Source organism: Heterocephalus glaber, unplaced genomic scaffold, assembly GCF_053883595.1.
Source record: "Heterocephalus glaber isolate CG9 unplaced genomic scaffold, H.glaber_assembly_v1.0 deba00001610, whole genome shotgun sequence".
Lineage (NCBI taxonomy): Eukaryota > Metazoa > Chordata > Mammalia > Rodentia > Bathyergidae > Heterocephalus > Heterocephalus glaber.
Genome location: NW_028258381.1, coordinates 11,691,223 through 11,710,846, shown reverse-complemented (window position 1 = coordinate 11,710,846; position 19,624 = coordinate 11,691,223). Strand labels below are relative to the sequence as shown.

The 19,624-nt window shown below is 38.6% G+C and overlaps 2 protein-coding genes and 2 pseudogenes across 6 annotated transcripts in view; 1 reads left to right on the top strand and 3 right to left on the bottom strand.

Moving 5' to 3' along the window:
• Zpbp (zona pellucida binding protein) overlaps positions 1–8,848 on the bottom strand; it is a 50,736-nt gene extending 41,888 nt beyond the window's left edge. For 2 of the 5 annotated variants that reach the window (XM_087196077.1, XM_087196078.1), the window contains exons 1-3: positions 8,675–8,848; positions 6,935–7,015; positions 811–936 (exon numbers count right to left, since the gene is read on the bottom strand). In XM_087196077.1, coding sequence (XP_087052203.1) covers positions 811–936; positions 6,935–7,015; positions 8,675–8,798 — 331 coding nt within the window. In that variant the 5' untranslated portion in view covers positions 8,799–8,848. The remainder of the gene's footprint in view (positions 1–810; positions 937–6,934; positions 7,016–8,674) is intronic. The other 3 variants (XM_087196080.1, XM_087196079.1, XM_004839863.4) reach the window with 3 other exon arrangements.
• A 2,196-nt stretch (positions 8,849–11,044) lies between these two features.
• Positions 11,045–19,624, top strand: part of Spmip7 (sperm microtubule inner protein 7) — a 42,465-nt gene continuing 33,885 nt past the window's right edge. Inside the window, 1 exon segment of the mRNA XM_087196523.1 lies at positions 11,045–11,645. Within this exon segment, the coding sequence (XP_087052649.1) occupies positions 11,093–11,645 (553 nt within the window). The 5' untranslated portion in view covers positions 11,045–11,092.
• On the bottom strand, positions 12,307–13,359 carry LOC101700711 (eukaryotic translation initiation factor 3 subunit H pseudogene; annotated as a pseudogene).
• Positions 16,623–17,528, bottom strand: LOC147822601 (uncharacterized; annotated as a pseudogene).

Below are 19,624 nucleotides of genomic sequence, written 5' to 3'. Positions count from 1 at the left end.
CAACTAAGTCTGAGTTGAAATGCTCAGACCCAGAAGCCATGTACCTGGCATGGATATATAAGGTAGCATAAGAAATCGCTCAACCACACATATTTAATAAACAACTGGTTCATTAAAGGTGGTACGTACTTCCCTCCTAATTCGATTATCTAAAAGTTCACAGAGATAGACAGGTTTTAGAGGAGTCATGTCTTAGAAATCTAAAATTATATGACAGAAAGTTAAGCACAATTTAATTACAGCTTATTTTCAAAAATAGGTTTGTACTTCTGGTTTCTGCTCAGATATGAAAAGGGCATATGCAAGCATCAATGTCAACATTACAGAATGGAAATCCTAGAAAAAACTGCGACGAACAACTTTTCTGGACCCATTACAGAATGGAGGTGACAGAGCAAATCTGAGGGGAGACAACTGGCAGGTAGAGCTGGGACCTGGCATGCACTTCGCTGTCATCAGAGTGGGTGAGAAGACTCAGTCAGATGGTGCAAAAGTGGTATAAGCCAAGTACAGACCCACATGAGTGGGCAAAGCCCTGGAGCACAGACAAGGGGAGGTACCTCATCTACACACACCTGCGCACACCCACAAGGAAGATTGGGGCCTCTGGGGCAAGTTCCCCGGAGGGAGGTGCTACACTGAAAACTGCACTGCAATCCTGAGGTTAGAGCATCAGAATTCCTTGGCAATCAGATGGATGGATGAATGGATGGATGGACAGACAGATAAATTATGAGATATAGATATACTTTTCATTGAATACATTTAAGACATATCTATTTCATTATGATAACTGAAACAAAATCCTACCTGAAACAATTTTTCCTTTTGGCCCATGCCACTGGAATGATGGGTCTACCAGCTCAGCATTCCAAAGCTGTTGGTTGGCACACAGCACGTGTGGACTCCGCTGATGGAGCGTGACATAGACACTCACTGGAAATGCAACATGAAAATGTGCCAATAATATTTCATGTTCTGTCTTTCTCTGTAATACCTTACATTTGTAGAGTTTGTGTAACATTCTCTTACAGGATTTTCTGGAATTAACGTTTCATTTACCTGATAAGAACTAAATTACATTGCATCTATGTACTGAACATTAAAAACCATGCATTATGTTTTGTTTGCCTGAGGGTATGTCTGTAGATATATGTGTGTGAGTGCGTGAGTGTGAGCGTGTGTGTGTGCATGGCCAACTTGAACAAAATGTGTTGGTTCTTTTTATTCAGAACTGACTTTATTCTCAGGGTATAATTTCAACTACAGAGTACTAAGATAATATTAAGATAATTCTATATCTTAGTTTATCTCTTTTGCCAAGACATTAAATGTAGATGTTGTTTAGATTAGAGCAATAATATATTATTCATAAGGATACAACACAGTGTACTGAATAAAAAAATAAAGTGATTAAGAAGTCAACAAATATTACTTTGATTTTAAATATTAAGCATTTTGACACACTTTGCTTTAAAATTTAAAGACCCATGATAAGCAGAAGTAATATTCTTTCAGAAATCAAAAGGAACACTGTAAAGATTAAATTGTAAGCTTTTAGAAAAGTCTCTAACAACTTTTCAGGAACTGCATGCCAACTGTGCAGTGATTCACCATATGTAAAGACTTCTGTGATCCAATAAAATAAAAATTGTTTTTAAGAATCAAAATTCTCCTTAACTTTGAAGAGACTGCCTCTAAAGTTTTAAAAATTCATTTTATTGGTATACTTTTGATGTACATAATGATCACATTCATTATAGGAAATTTGTACCTGTACATAATATATCTTGATTCTTCTTTTTAAACAGTTAAAGTTTCACCACAACACAAGATGTTTACTGAACATGCAAACACACATGTACATACACATACCCACCCCCACACACATTTTCCCAGAGGCTTTGAAGATGCCTCTGTTCTTTGTTTGTTTTTGTCATAAATTGATAACGAATTTTAACAAATTTTTGTCTTGAGTTGATCATTTTGTTTTTTCTTTCTGAATATTTGAATTGAATCCTTGACATCAACATGATGCCTTCCTATAATGAATCAAATTGGTTGTGCTAATCATCATTGGATCCTGCCTTTAAAGCCCTCAAAGGACCAGTACAGCCAATATGGCAATTTTGAGCTTCTAGCCACTAAAACTGTGAGACAGTTCTGGGATACTTCTGTTGTTTAAGCCACCCAGTCTGTGCTGCTTTCTTTCTTTCTTTTTTTTTTTTTTTTTTTGGTACCGGGGATTGAACTCGGGACCTTGCGCTTGTGCAGCAGGCAGCAAAACCACTGAGCTAAATCCCCAGCCCTGTGCTGCTTTCTCACAGCAGCCATAAGACACTAATATACTTGGTAAGAACCATGACCTTTCAGGATTTAACTTGCACAGTTCCCATCAGCGGCCCTCGCTCTGTCCCCCAGCTTTGCAATAGCCCTGAAAACTACCTTCTGACGTTAGAGTGGGAACCAGCAGTGTGGCGGCCATGAGAGGTGCAGTTGGGGTGGCAGTGACTTCAAAACCTCCTTCCCACAGAACTGAATTTATAAGACCTGTCCCGCAGGTTTTTGGGGGGTGTTTTTTGTTTTGTTTTGTTTGATGCTGTTGTTGTTTTTTTGAGTCAAGGTCTCACTGTGTAGTTCAGGCCAGGCTGGTCTTGAACACACGATCTAGTTCAAAATCATGGGCATCCTCCTGCTTCCGCCTCTGGACTGCTTGCATTACAGGCGTGCTCCACCATACCCAACAGCACGTTTTTGAATCCCACTTGCAAGGTTGTTTTTACTCAGATTTTGTGAGGTTCTGACACAGTGGGTAATAGGTAGGGTAAACAGTAAGTTAACCAAAAGCCCTAAGAGAAAATGCTAAAGCATGACATATCCACAGGAATTTTGAAAAGTTCTGACACATTCCTTGGAAAATAGGCAGCCACCTACATGCACGGCCAGGATAGTGTCCATGCTCAGGAAACACCAGGTGGCCTAAAGTCCTCAGTTCTGACTGAAACTGGGGTTCTGCAGAGCATAAAGTGAAGGGTAAGGTAGGGTCATCCACTGCCTGGCTAAAATTAAAGGCATGCCACAGTATGCACACAGAGATGCTCAGCAAAGACTAATGAACTAACTGGAGCCTGGTGCTTAGTGAAATTTCTGTGCAATCATTAGTCTAAGAAAGCTGCACAGTGACTTCAGTGGCTACCGATGATAAAGATTGCATAATTTACAAAATTAGTTCAGAAAAGTCACTAATAAACTCAGCGTCACATTCTGAGAATGAAGACTTACGTTTACAGAGTTGGTACACTATATTACTTAAAATGTCAGGTTTTCAAATTAAAATTACAACATGCAAAAGAAGAAAGTATAATCATGTGTATGAAAATAAAGAGCAGCTATTTGAAACTGAGCCCGAGAAAGATCAACTGTTGGGCTACCTGGAAAAACACATTAAATGAGTTATTTTAACTCTGGCCCAAGAAGACTATGGCTGAAGTACTTAAGACTATGGGGCATCTCTTCAAATACAGAATATCAGTGGAGTGCAAAAATTATAAAAATGAGCTCCCCAAAATCTGTATGAAAATATACTAACTGAAATGAAAAATTCGCTAGACGGAATCAATTCCAAGTTGAACAGGTAGAAGAAATCAGTAAATTTAAAGGTATATCATTTTGAGATTATCTAATCTGAGGAACAGAAGGAAATAAAAGATTAAAGATAAATGAACAGACTACACCAGGCCAGTCATCATATACTGGCACATGTATAAGGACAGTCCCAGAAAGAGCAGAGAGGGACACAGAATATTTGAAGAAATAATGAGAAAAATTTCTCAAAATGGATGAAAAACATAAACTCAATGAAGAACCCGAGAAGCTCAATGAACTCTAAAATAATAAGATTAAAGACATCTACACCTAGATGTCAATCTTTAAACAAAGGTTGTTTATAGACTTTGCTCTATAAACAAAGAAACACAAAAGCAATGGAGAGCAGCAACGAATCACATACATTGATAGCTTATTTCTCATTAGAAGGCATAATGAAATAGAAAATTATGAATAAATCTAAAATAAGTAATTAAATTAGTTTGTAAAACTTCCACCAAGGAAAATCCAGCACAGATGAATTCACTGAAGTTACCAAATAAATAAAATAGAATAAACAGTAATCCTTCACAAACTCTAAAAAAGTAGGAAAGGGAAAATATCCCAACTTACACTAAAACCAAAATCAAAGAAATCCAAAGAAAGCTATAGACTTTCTCTCATGAATATACATATAAAAATTCTCCAAACACTAGCAACCAAATCCAGTACCATCAAAAAGCACTATACATCATAGTCAACTGAGATTTATCCCAGGAATGTAAGGCTAGGTCCAAATACAAAAGAAATGTAATACATCATATAACTCAAAAAAAGATGAAAATATATCATCTCTATGGATGTAGAAAAAGCTTGTGATAAAATCCAACATCCTTTCACAATAAAATCATTCAACAAACTAGGAACAGAAAGGAACTCCCTCAAAACTGATTCAGCATACCTTAATATCTATAAAAACTCAAAGTTAACAACATACTTAATGGTAAATCGTAAACCTTCCCTTTCCCCTAAAATAGGAACAAGAAAGATTCTTTCATGAGTACTGAACTGGATTTTCTAGCTGAAGCAATTAGTAAGAAAAAAAATTGGACAGAAGAAATATAATCACCTCTACCTGCACAGGTCAGGATCTTCTATACTGAGAATCCCAAAGAGTCCACGCCTCAAAATAGAAGTAATAAGTGAATTAAGGAAAGTAGCAGGTTGTTTTGACATCAATATGAAAACATTAATTGTATTTCCATAAACTGGCAATGAATAATCCTAAAACTGGGTAAAATCCTTCCATTTAAAACAGGATCAAAAATAATAAAATATTTAGAATTAAATTTAATAAAAGAAACATAAGACTTGTACACTGCAAAGTAAAAAATATCACAAAAGGAAATTAAAGTAGATTTAAATAAATGGAAAGACATTTCACATTCATGGATTGGAAGAATTAAGATTGTTAAAGTGCCAAAAATTAATCTAAAAATTCAGAGCCTATTAAAATCCCAGTAGATATTTTTGCAGAAACTGACAGTTTGATTATAGAATGAATATGAAATTGCAAGGGACTAACAGGACTCAGAATATCAAATTTGAAGTACTTATGTTTAATGATTTCAAAACTTATTATAAAGCAAGAACAATCAAGACAGCATGGTAGTCAGGATAGACATACAGATGAAGAGAATAATATGTAAACCCTATAATAAACCCACACAACTGTGGTTAATTGTTTTAATAAGATTCCAAGACAATGCAATAAAATGTAAAACAGTCTATTCAATAGACAGGGCTAGAAAAATTGGATAACCATACATTAAAAAATGAGTTTGATCTCTATCATGCATCATGACAAAATTAGCAAAATGGATCAAAACACCTGAATCAAACACTAAATAAATACATTTACCAGGAAACAAAGGAATAGAACTTTGTGAGCATTTATTAGGGAATAATTTCTTAGATGTAGCAACTGATACGTCAGAAAAAAATAGAAATTAGACTTTATCAGAGTTCAAAATGTGTATCTCAAAAGTCACATTAAGAAAGCCAAAAGAACAATCCTCAGAATAGGAGAAAATATTTGAAAACTGTTTACATGATAAAGGTCTACTAGCCAGAATATATCCAGAACTCTACAACTCAACAACAACAAAAAACCAAAGGAGAAATAGGCAAAGGACTTCAATAGGCATTTCTGCAAGGAAAATACCCACATATCCAAAATACACACAAAGAGTCACAATATCACGAGTCATTAGAAAAACAAACCTCAAAAGCCAATTAGATACCACTTCACACACTGTAAGAAAAAATGAAAATCACAAGCGGTGATGTAGATATAGAGACATCTGAGCCCCCAAACATTGCTGATGTGAAAGCAAATTAGTTTATGCTCTTTGAAAAGTGGTTTGGCAGTTCCTCAAAATGTAAAACACAGAATTAACACATTACCCAGTAATTCTACTTTATAACCATGAGAAGTGAAAACATACATTCACATACGACAGAAGATTATTCAGCAATACACAGAAATGAAGTTCTTATATATTCTATAGAATGGATGAAGCCCAGAAACATTAAACTAAGTGAAAGGACCTAGATTCAAAAGGTCACACAGTATATAGTTTCACTTATGTCCAGAAAAAGTAAATTAAACAAAAAGGAAATAGATCAATGGTTTCCATGGGCTGCAGAAGTACTGGTCAGTGAGTATAGTGTTTCTTCTGAGAGTGATGAAAATATGAAATTAGACAGTGGTGATGACTTGTGAACACAAGAAAAACAATTTAATTGTACACTTTAAAGGAAGAAATTTGTGGCAAATGAATTTATTTCAATAAATGCAAAAAAGTTTCAGTTGCAACTCATATGACTATTATAAACTCTTGAAAATCCAAAAGCTTTATGATATGTAGATCTCATTTGAAAAATGCTTCAGCATAAACTGTCCACATTTAATGATATAGCTAATATTATATAATAACAAGCAAAACCACTATAGATAGCAACTATAGCTAACTTTTAGAAATAATTATTTGGGGGCTGAGGATTTAGCTCAGTGGCACCGCACCTGCCTTGCAAGTGCAAGGTCCTGAGTTTGAACCCCGTTACCAAAAAAGAAGAATTATTTTTGTACACTTAAGCAATTACAACATACAGAATTAGAACTTAATGAATATAAATATATAAATTATTTTAGTTCATTTCTGCAGAAGCAAAAGGACCTTATGGGACTAGATTAACTGAGGGGCATTAGTCTTTCGGACAAGATTATTAAAAGTTAAACGAATGCTAGTAACTTCCTTTAAATTACTGAACATCTACTTATGAGTACCTGGAAAATGTGACGATCCCACTATTTTCACTGTATCCTGAGTCAAGCGAAAACTTCTCGGCAATCGAACTAAATATCCAACTGTGGGGAAAAAAATGGCCAACAGTCTGCCTCATTACATATTCCAAAATGTTAAAAATAGTATATCTGAAATTTCCTCAAGGGAAAAACCATGAACCAATCTTCTCGGACATCTGATTTTGGGTTTCCAACTGTACTCCCCTTCATGTGTCCTAATGAATCTAATCTGCCTGCTGTTTCTCCCTATTATAGCTCACCTGAGGCTTTTTCTATAGCAACATAGGATGCTTTTAAATCCAAGTCCCTTGCTTTTCAAGACTGGAGTCACAAATGCTCCCCCTTCAAACCTCATGTCTATCCATATTTTTCATCTGACATGGTATGCCACTAGCATCTGTCTTATAACACTCATTATACTTTGGAATATATTTATGCACAAACATAATTTCCTCACTAGATTATAAATTCCATTGATGGAAGCATCAATATTTGTGAATTTACGAGAGCTAACACCAAGCACTGTACCCTGTGCCTAACAACTATTAAAGAGTAATTGCGAAATATATTCTGGTATTCTTCATTCATCATTGGATGAGCAGATGTTGATAGGCATAATAGGAAGAACAGAAAAAGTGAAAGAGGCTATATAAAAATGCAATACTATAAGGCATTATACCTAAGTAACCTTAACAGAAGAAGAGTAAAATGCAAAGGAAAGGATATGATATTAGAAGCCAGATAACTTGAGTTTAAATCCAAATTCTGCCACAAACTGATTTTAGGGAAATCACTTTAAACTCTAAGAGCTGCAGTTTCATATTTGCAAAATCAGACTAACAATAATTCCAGCCTTATAGAATCATTGTAAGAATTGAGTGGAATATTGTATAAACTGTAAGTTCCATTTAAGTATCGGGCCTTCACTATTCATATTTACCTATCTATATTAACCTATTGACTGCTTACCTACTTCTTATAACCTCAGAGGTCTACTCTTGTTAATACACCAAAAGAAAGCCAGGTAAGCTTTCAAAACAAAAGCACACTCTTTCACACCTAGGTATAAGACCATGAACCAAATTCCAAAACATCTTTCCCTAACAGGACAACTAAAGGCTATTGGCTATTCTCCTAGAGCAATCCTTGGAATCTGGATGCGCGGGTTTTGGCACATTTGTTAATCTGCATCCATTCCGATTCTTTCTTTCCTTTCTCCATCCTATAGCATGGTTACTGCCACATTTCTTCTACATTTATATTCTTGCAGGAGTTATAAGGCAGAAAACGTCTTTTTGGTTGAACAACAATTGGCCTGAATTTTCCCTTCTTTCTTCAGAGATTTTTGTATCATAAATAATTCAGTCCTTCAGACGTCAAAACTCCAAACGGATCCTGCAGTTTACATCGAAAACCAATAGATGGAGCTCCACTACGGGGGATATTTAAGAGCTGCAGGAAGCCTACTCATTGTGAAATACTCAATACATCCTTAGAATCCACTGAAACACAGACCCGGCCAACGGCCCAAGGATTCAATTAGAAAATTTATTAAGCAGCTGAATTTCACACTCCATCTGGGGCTGTCTGAGTGGTCTGTTCTATCTGTACATCGTTAGCTTTCCCGCCCTGCTCGCTGGGTGTTGGAGGACGCAGCTTTGCCTCGCAGGAACCAGTTGTTCTCAGCAGGAGCCGCGGCTGCCGGGCGACGGCGCCCCTCACCTGAGGCGGGCGCCCGCACCAGGAAGGCGGAGAACAGGAAGATGGTGGCCCGGGAGAGCCGGGAGCCCCCGCCCCGAGCCCGCCGCCAGCCACGCCACGCCCGGCCGGCGGCCGAGGCCTCCATGCCACGCCGCAGCCGCCTGCCCACCCTCCGAAAAGAAGGTCGTTACGCGACGCGCGCCCACCCGCCCCCGGAAGTTAGAAGGAGGCCTACCGGAAGAATGGCCCGGATGCTCGCGCAGCCATTTCCGGCGGACGCGTCGGCATTTCCGCTAGAAACTAGGCTGCAATATCGCTGGCGCGTGGACCTGACTCCCGACGACAGGGAGGGAGGGACGGTCATATCTGGCGCTGAGCATCCCGTGGGTCTTTAAAGCAGCCACGTTGCTAGGGTGGGGAGGGGGGGACACTGCAGAGCAAGAGCGACTTATTGAAGAATTTGCAGCCTAGAGAGGAACCCTGAACCCCAAAGCCTGTCCCTTTACCTTTGGGTGACATCTGTGGACTGAAGGAAGCCTTTTTCTTTTTACTGGAAATTACACCTAGAGTTACATACTTAGCCCTCCACTCCGTTGTTGTTGTTGTTAGGTTCTTGCTAAATCACTTAAGTTGTCAGGGCTGGGTTTGAACTTGTTGTCTTCATTCCTCAGTCTCCCAGTGTTGAGATTATGTGTCACCAGGCCCAGTCTGGAAGACCCTTTATATAGAAACTGGTTATATACTCTCAGACTTTGGGAGTCAAAGTCTAAGCAGCAAATAGAATTTATGAATTAGTACACAGACAGCCCTCAGAGTTTGCCTGAACCTTGTAACATCAGTAACTAGCATGTTCCTAATGTGTGGTGCTTCCTGGAAGACAACTGCAGTGCACACCTTGTGGCAATTTAAAGGCAATGCCTTTAGTTCCGAGGAGAAGCTCAATGGAAGCATGAAGGACCATAGAGGAAATTGATTTCATGCAAAAATCATCCTGGGAAGTCATCTTTCATCACCCAAATTCAGAAAGAAGAAGAAAAAAAAACATAGAAAAGCGCCTATGAGCCAAAGACACCATTTATAGGGAGAATATCTTACAGAGAAATTGGAGGAAAAATTTTAAAAAAGGAGTAATGCCCTTCTCCTTTTCTGCTTCCGGAAGGGTTTCCTTAAGGCAGTAGCTATGATAGATGTAAATCATATACAGTGGGTGAAAATTAAACATGGAGATTTGAGCAACTAAATATAATACAATCTGTTGTCACCTTCTGTATGAAATGAATGAACTTAGAAACTCACTGGATATATTCTGTATGCTTTGGATAAACTATCTCATCAGGGACTTCAAACAGGCAGCCACCATCTATCACACCCTCCCCTGGTGTTAGTACATTTCTAAATTTTAATGGTTTTAGGTGGGATATAGACATTATTATCTGACCACATTTAAGCACATGCTGTCTTATAGTTGGCTTGATTTATATGACTTATATGTATCTAGCCCTTCTGGAATTTTGCATGATTTCCATGTTTGCTTCATTAAGGATGATGTGAGCTTTTATCCCCATACTCTAATTTATGGAATGTTTTTGGTAGCTATTTTTAGGCAAGATCAAATTTTCTATTTGAAAATAAGTTTAAAGTGAGCTGCTATATCAGTCATTTAGATGAGATCTTTTAATGTGGGCTAGTAATTGATAACTTCTTGTAGTTTCCTGAAATAATTTTAAAATGCTCATGGCTCTTGTTTTGGGCATCATAGTAGCGTTAAAGTAAGAATAATTTAGAACACTCAAATGAGCCTTGCCTTTGACTATAAGTTATCAATTGCTTTCCTTAAAAAATTAGGTATATCAACTTAATTTTAGTATAATACAAGTTTCTTTTTTGCAGTCCATTTAAGCTTAACGTTTAGATAGGAGGTTATGTCAGCTACATACTTCATTCTAACTACATATTTATTGTTTAAAAATGTATTGTCACTAGATCAACTGCTTAGTACTCCTTAACTAAGTACCATTTTACCTTTAAGATATTGACTTATGAAAAAAATGAAAATAAGTAACCTAGTTTTCCTGAGTATAGGAGGTAAAAAGTATCTTGAAGTTGTTACTGCCAAGATTAGTTTTTGATTTTCCTAAGAATTGCATTATGAGGTACATATTTAGTTCTGTGCATTAGAGTTCTAGCTGTTGCCAAGCAACAAGAATTCTGCTTCTCTTTTTCTATTCTGTTACTGCCCTATCCTTCCTTTGGTGGAGAAAAAACACCTTTTACCTTAAAAAATACTACTCTACCAATATTTAGAAAGCCAAATCAATAATTTCATGTTACTTTAGCTGTTGTCTTCAATTATTAGATATACAAGAGTTTTTATAAAGAGAAAAGGTTCATCTGAACAATGTAATTTACCAACTTCAAAAATTACAAAAGGCTGTGGATATGGAAGTCCAGTACAAGTCTGGAAAGATAAGTATCCCTGAGAAGTTTATCTTTTCAGGGAAAAAGACTGTTGAGAATATAGATTACCCACACTACTGTGAACTCTTAAGAAAAATGAACATGCCTTTTGTGAAAGGGTTTGAGGACAGACATAACTATGGCAGATTTGAAAAGAAAAGCAACCCTACTTTTCTTAAATTTCACCCTTACCCCCGTTCAGTACTGCCAGACTATCATTTGCATTACCCTTATCCACCATCATTTGGCCCGAATTATGTATTATTTCCACTTCGGGATGATGTCCCCTTAGAAGACCCCTGTGCAAGGTTTGTGAGTCCTGGTGGTGATGCTGACTTGAAACCCGGCACTGGCAGAGCCATACCAAACCTGGTGGATTTCAGTGACGTGAAACCTCAACACAGAGTTCCTAGACCTGACACAGGATTTTGATCAAAAATCAAAAGGCAGATGATACTGACACAAGAACTCCAACAGGACAGGAGATGGAACTCCAGGAAAGTACCAGATGTTTCCATCAGAGCAAGACTTGGAGGTAAATAAAGCAACTTGGATTTTATGTCTTAAATACTCCAGTGAGGGAGAAGAGCATGGCTATCACAATTAGAATTTTTGCAGTAAAATTAGCATAAAATGATAAGGTATTACTTTTATATTACATTCAACATTTTAAGCAAGCCATAGCAAGAATGATAAGATGTATAAGCCTACTTGTAAAACCAAATTTAGCTTAAAAAGAAAAGATGATTTGTTGGGTTAAGTAATCAACACAAAGTGTATAACATAAGTTATTATAGGCTTATTTTACTACAAGAAGATTTACGTATCACTTTGATAACTGTAGCAAGCTTCCTTCTCTGTATCTCTCCCTTGGAAAAAACCTTCTGATGGTTATGAGATTACATGGGCTAAAATAAATTTGGAAAGAAGGTGACAGTAATTGTGTATGTCCAGTAAGAACAAGGGTTGAAGAGAAGCAATCCCTGCAAAAATAGTGTCACAGTCCTGGATGAGGGATGAATGATTTTTTTTCATGATTTTGTTTTATTTTATTATTGGCTAGAAAGATGTTACAGCCAAAAATAGCAATGACATTAAAGATCCTGTGTTTTCAATACACAAATGTATACCTTCTGGGAGCTGCCCTGGTGTGGCCTCCACAGGCCACGCTACTCCTCCTCTGGAAACATCCTGTCTTAGCTATTGTACTCTTGAAGAGCCTGAGCTATGAAGAGCTTGCCCAAGTTTTGGGTGGTGAACTCTGATGTTCTGGAAGTATGTGTTAATCTGGCCTGCAATGAGCAGCGAATCCATCCTCGCAGGGGCCTGGTCTGGCTTGAAGAGTTTGGACAGATCTTCCTAGGGGAGCGGGATTCTTCTGGACTCTGGGATGCATATTTTCCTGCTGGTGACGCTGCTGGTACTGGTGTTTCTGCTGCTTCTGTTTGCTAGTATTCCTCATGTACATGTTGTATTTGACTATGTTATGGCTCATTTCATCCACTCTGTCCATCAGCAACTGCAGGTTCTTTCCCAAACGATTGCTGCTAGCAAGGCTGAGCAAATCATGCTTATCTGCTACAGCTGACTTCTTCTCCAGCTCCCACATTAGGACACTGATCAGACGTAAATTTTTAATTACAATCGGCACTTCTTCAAACATATGCTCAAAGATGATATTTACCTTTTTCAATGCTTCAGGGAAAAATCCTTCTCTTTACAAACTTAAATCATTTTAGGAGTCATTCTGTATGCCTTTAGCGAGAGAGACCCTTGCCCAGTTTTTATGGGATCATAAATGAGAACTACAGATTCTTCAATGGCGTGTTGGTAACTGAGCTGAGAATCCAACAGTGCCTGGTAATGAAGGAGCCATAATACGTGGACAGCTACCAGCCCATGTGGAGATGGTCGATGTTTATGTGGCAAAGGCTCCACATCATTTCCATCTGAAACCAGACTTCATCAAACTCAGCATCATCCTCTGTGTGCTGGGGGAAAGGGAACCAATTGGTAATTTCAAGTCGATCTTTTACAACCAAGCCCAAAACCACTCCTTGAACCACCTCAGTTCCTTGTCCTTTTTCTTGATAGTGTTTGATTATCTTTAATACTACCAAGCCATCTATCTGCACTTGCTTCATGGCCGAATCTCCAGAGCCACCTTTGCCTTGGCCTTTCCCCACCGCACCGGAGGTAGAACCCAAAGAGGCAGTAGTAGAGCCTGCACCTTCCTTGCAAGAGGCCATCTTTCCAGCCAACAGGAAGAAAGAGGAGATGGATGATTCTTTACTGACATCAGCCAAACCTTCTCTGAGAGCCATGAGCCTGGGCCCAAGCAGTGAGACCTATCTCCAAAGGAAACCAGGGGGACAGTTTCCTATGTGAAATTGTGTTTGACAGGCAGGGAGTAAGAAAAGATTCCATCTGAGAAGGAAAGGACTTCCTAGTGTTTTGTTTAGGATTTTTGAATCACTATTCATCAGGGATGTTTGAAATTTTATGTGGTCTTTGTCTGGTTTTGTTATTAGGGCAATGTTGGCCTCACAGATTGACTTTGAAGTAGGCTCTTCAATTTTCTTTGAAAAAGTATGAGAAAAATTGGTGTGAATTCTTTACATGTTGGATAGAACTCTCCAGTGAAACTGTCTGCTCATGGACTTTTATTTGTTATGAGGGTTTTTTGTTCTGTTTTCTTTGTTTATTATTGATTCAATCTCCTTACATAGCTCTAGGTCAGTTCTTTATTTCTTTATGATTCAGTTTTGGTAGATTGTGTTTCTAGTAATTTGTCTATTTCATGTAGTGTACTCAATTTGGTGGTGCCCAGTTATTAGCTCTTTTTAATCCTTTTTTGTTTCTGTAAACTTAGTTGCAATGACTTCTCTTTCATTCCCGGTTTTACTTATTTGATTTATTTTTTTATCAGTCTGTCCAAATACTCATCAATTTTGATGATGTTTTCCAAGAACCAACCCTTGTCTTTATTGATTTACCTCTGTTATGTTTCCATGTTCTGTTTATGTTTACGTATGCTCTAATCTTTGTTATTTCCTTTCTTATTCTAACTTTCGGATTATTTTCTTCTTTTGTAGCTCCTTGACATGTAACTTTCAGTTTATTTGGAGTCTTCTATGTCAATGTAGATATTAACTGCTATGAACTTTCCTCTTGGTTCTGCTTTTGCTACACCCTGTAAATTTTGGTACCTTGTGTTTTCACTTCCTTTTGTATGAAGTTAATTTCTTTTTTTTTCTTTGACACAATGAAAACTTCTTTAATAGTAATTTCTACATATTTGTGAATTTTTCCATCTTTCCTTGTACAATTGATTTCCAGCTACATTCCATTGTGATCACAGAAGATTCTTGGCATAATTTGGGTTTTAAAATTGTTAAGACTCGTTTTGTGACTTAAAATGTGATATATCCTGGAGAATAATCTATGAGTTCTTGATAAGAATTTATATTATGCTGCTGTTGGATAGAATGTTCTATATATGTTTGTTAGATCCATTTGGTCTATATGTTATTTGTGTGCTCTGTTTCCTTGTTGATCGTCCATCTGAATTCCTTTTTCATTGTTGAAAATTGGGTAGTGAGATCTCCTACTATTCTTGTATCACTGCCTCTCTCTCTCCCTTCAGTTTTGATGCTCTTGGCCTCATTGAGTCTCTTCATGGCCATTATTTTGGATTATCTGTCTGGAAAATTATGGCTCCATCTTTTAGGAAAATTTTCTGTGAATTTATCTTCTTCCCTTTTTTTAAGAAATTAAAAAAAAAATTTTTTTGTACTAGGGATCAAACTCGGGACCTTGCACTTACCAGGTAAGCAGCAGAACCACTGAGCTAAATCCCCGGCCCCCATCTTCTTCCCTTTTGTGGAGCATTTTTTGCCTGAGTCTTCATTTTCTCTCACTCTCTTTGTAGATGTTTGTGCAGTAGACAAAACAGGCACATCTTCTACTCTTCTTGAACTGGCCTCATAAATAAGAAGACTTCTCCTTGTCACCCTGGCCAGAGATTCTACCAGTTCTTTCCATCTTCAAGTATAGATGAGTGATGTGAATTTATTCTGCATTCTCTATGTTGAACAGGGAGTGAGCTATGGTTTCTACCAGTCCAAAATGCCATCCCATTTTCACCCATGAAACTATAGTGTGACAGAGAAACAGAGCCCAGGACTGGTAAGATAGGTGCTATTTCTTTGTTCAACTCCAAAGAAGATGAGGCACCTGACATACCAATGAATCAATTGTTTCTCTTCCAAGGTGAGAGCAGAGAGCTGAGATTTCTCACTTGCTCATTGTGCACTCTAGAGAGGAAAGATCTATGTCAGCATGTAGGCCAAACTTCCATCTCTTTTTTCTCTTGGGCTGATCCATTAGGGCTCCATGCTTGTTTCAATAGAAGCAATGGCTAGAACATGGGATCCCCTTTGCTAAAGTGTGAGTGCTGCACATGTGAACCAACCCTGTTTTTCCCCTGCTTGAACTTGGAAGTTAAAGGTCTTTTCCTGATTGTATGGCACAGCACCTGAAAGATAAATAAGAAGTTGTTCTAAGCCACTGAGTTCTGGATTGTTTCAAGGTAGCAGACACTGAAACTGGGTGGAGGCAAGGACATCATACTAATGTGATTCTGATGACATGGCTGTAATTCCTCATCCTGTTTCCTTTCTCCTCCTCTGACTAAAAATTAAGAGTTTTTTCTTCTTTCTTCCTTCTCCAAAACAATTAATTGAATGGCTACAAATAAGATGGATACCACAGAGTCTTACCTTGCGGTTTTTGCATGATAGATTTGTAAAGGATTTCCCTTTCCCTAATATGTCATGAATAGAAATTGTCCATATGATACACCTTGGTTCTCATTTTTTCACCATTCCCCTTCCTTCCCTTCCACCCCTGCACCCCCAATTTACAAAAAAAAAAATGTTATCCAAACTGAATAATTTATTGCTGGTCAGAGGCTTGCCTTGTTTTACACTTAAGTAGAATTTACACTGTTTCCACAAATACCAGATATCAACATTTAAAGAATTTAATAGTGACCTATTCAATAAGGCAATCATCTTGGTAGCAAACTTTTATTTAAATCTTACATAACTCAAGCTTTATAAAAAGCTAACATAATTGATAATTGGGCTTTCCCTCTAAAGCCTTAGTATCCAAAGCTTGAAACGGTTAATTTAAAAATAAGCAAACAAAACAAAAAAACTCTGCGGCAGATCCTGCTGAAATACTTAAAAAAAAAGTCTAAATGAGCTTAATCTTTACCAAAGTTATTTTAGCTCAAAAGCTATAAAATCAAAGTTATCTTAATTCTACAAAGAAGGGAGAGGGTCTTCAACTTCGTGCCACCATTTTAGAACCTCATCTTTTTCATCAAATTTGGCCACAAGTCACATTTCCGTGTGCCCCTGTTCTCAGGAGATCTTAGAAGAAAGAGTAACTGCCTAAGCAAGTGGGAACATGTTCCACAATTGCGTGCACAGAACAGAGTTCTGGATTAATCTCTGGAACTTGGTCCAGGCCTTGACCTTGACCGAGATCCAGAACGGCATCCGAAGTTCTTTGTGGTGGAAGGGACATAGGCCGAGCCTTTGAGGGCGTTGAGTGGGATGAGACTGGCTTCTTGGTCTGGATTTTGACTTTATATCACCTTTTCCGTTTTCTTTGGGGGACTGAGATCAAGACTGAGACCTACTTCGGGATTTCTCAGACTCATCCTTAGATCTGCTTCAGGAGAGTGAATGGCAGCCCCGGTCGGACTTGGGCTTAGATGCGCTCTTTGATCCAGATTTCCTCCCTTTGGATCGAGAACGTGATCAACCTTTGCTCAGAGACCTGGGGTGGGAGTGACTTTTTGAGACACTTCGAGATCTGCTGCGTCGGCTCCTGCAACTCCTACTCCGTGACCTTGTTGAGGGCGTGACCTAGATGCGCTCCCCGAGTGAGCCCGCCTGTGGCCTGCTCGGGGTATCATCAGTAACCCTAATATTTCTGCCATTCGTTTCCCTACCATCCAGTTGATCCAAAGCGTGCTGCGTGTCAGAGTAGGAGCGAAATCCATCTGTGCTTTCTTTATGAGGATCCGCATGAGCGACTTCACCTGCTTGTTCTGTGAAATCCTTTAAGCCTCACCAACTGCAAGGACTGGAAAGATTTTCTGCACTAAGTCTTATTCTGTAGGAATAAGGCGTTCGTATTTGCCTCTACCAGAGGTTCTCCGACTGCTGTATCTGCCTCCACCACGGACCTGGGCCTGGTAGACGGCGTGGTCGGCGTGGGCCGGTCGTGAACAGGTCATTGGTTCTGGGGCGCGGCCCTCGAGCTCCCGAGGCCTACCTGTGTGTGAGGTTTGCAGAAAAGGCGCGGATGTCCTCTCCCTGACGCTGTAGCTCCCGTGTCCCATGCAGGCAGGGCCAAGAGGCAGGGCCTGAACTCGGCCTCACCCCGCAGCGGTGCAGAGCGCAGCCACACAATTACAAAACTTTCGCTTCTGTTTTTTCTTTCTTTTCTCACATTTTTTCCTTCCCTTCTTTCTTTTCCCCCACCCCCTCCCTTCTTCCCCTTCCATTTCTTGCTATTTTACAAATTCCCAACTATGAATGTGATTGTAATGTACACCTGAACTGTACCAGTAAACTTAATGCATTTTTTTAAAAAAGAAATTATCCATCTGGTTTTCAAAACCAAAATGACATGGGATTCAGTTCTAGCTTTGTCTGTTTGCCTCTCACTTCTGCATCTGTATTAGTTTTTCTTGCTACTACAACAAATTGCCACAAACTTAACAGCTCAAAAATTTAATTACTTCACAGTTTGCGGGAGGAAGTCAGATGTCTGTGGACCTGTGTCTTCTATTTCTGATCTAACATTAACAAAGTGTGATCTTGGCTCTTGCTTTAAGGTTCTGGGGGAAAATGCACCTTCAAAGCCATTCAGATTGGCACAGAATCCAGATCCTTGTGTCTAAGGTATCTATCTCCTTGTTCACTGCAGCCAGGGAACGAACTCTGCTCATAGGGGCTCCCCACTTCCTGCCTGGGTGGGCCGTCTCTAGCTTCAGTGTGAGCGAGGATATATGGAGGGCTCTGACATGCTGAGCTCTCTGACTGGCCCTTTGGCACTTATACACTATCCAGCATCCACTCATTCCCTATCCTCCTTTTGCCAGTCCTGTGTGCAGATTCCATCATGAGTTTGTGAGTCAGATACTGACTGAGATATTATCTTCTTTATGAGAAGGATATTATGCCATTAATACTACAAATCATAATGTTAGAGCTATGAATTGGTAATGAATAAACATGGTGAACACTGAAATGTAAGTCAGAAATGCTCCACATTCCTTTGTAGTCTTCAGTTATGACCTTCAACTCTGAGAACAATGATTTAAAAGTAAGGAAAATGAGGCTCAGAAGGATCGGATAACTCACACCAGTCACTGGCATTTGAGTAAAAACGTACCTCCACAGGTGATTACTGACCTCTTCTGCATCCTCACCTTCTCTTATAATTAATTTTCCCATGCTTTTAACATGTATGTACTGTCCACCTCACTCTCAAATTCAGACTTTTCTAAGTTGAAACAATTCATGGAGCAAATCTGTAAAGCTGAGCACAAACTCAGAAGCCTCTCTTTTCCCCTCAAGATTGGAAATAATATTGAAATTACTAGAGCTAATACTACTATCTTTCCCTGTGTAGACACATGTACACCAGAGTAACTTTCTGAGGTTGTCATTATAACCCTCCAGGGGCAGTCCATCTGTGGCTTGAATCCAAGGCTTTTCTATCTTCACCCCGCTCTCCTCTTTTTCATCATCCACCAGTCTTTGTCTACCATTTCGTGATCTAGCCATAACTAAATTTATCTTCTCTTAACATTGTGATACCATCTAAAGGGCTGACCTGCTATCACACGTGCTAGTTCCCTGCCTGGAATGACTACTTTTACTCCACTTCCCCTTTTTAAATTTATGTCCTACTCAGTTTTCAAGATTAGATCAGCTGTCACCATCAGGAAGATGTTCCTCACTCCTGACAATCTGGCTGGACAAGATATCCTCTTTCTGCACACCCACAGAAGTCTGGCCTCAGCTAATGAGATTGCCACATCACATTGGACATGTGTGTATGCCTCAATTTTCCATTTGCTCAGGGGCATCTTTGAATCAGAAACACTGTTTTTCATGTTTATATACTCTTCAGGTTCCACTTAGGGTACAGTAAGTACTTTGGGAAACCTGATTTTATTCTTATGAAATATTGTATATTACTAGTCTCAGGATTTATTAACTGCATAGTAACCATAGTAATCATACTGTTGTTTATCGCCACCATCCCCAGGGTGTCTCCATAGACCTAAATAGATCATGGTACCCAACTGGTCTCTTCCAATAATAAATTTAAAATACCAAATAATTATCCCCTATAATAATTATATTAACATGCAAATGTCTAGCACTATTCTGTTTTCACTGCAAAAAGATCTGGAAAAATTAT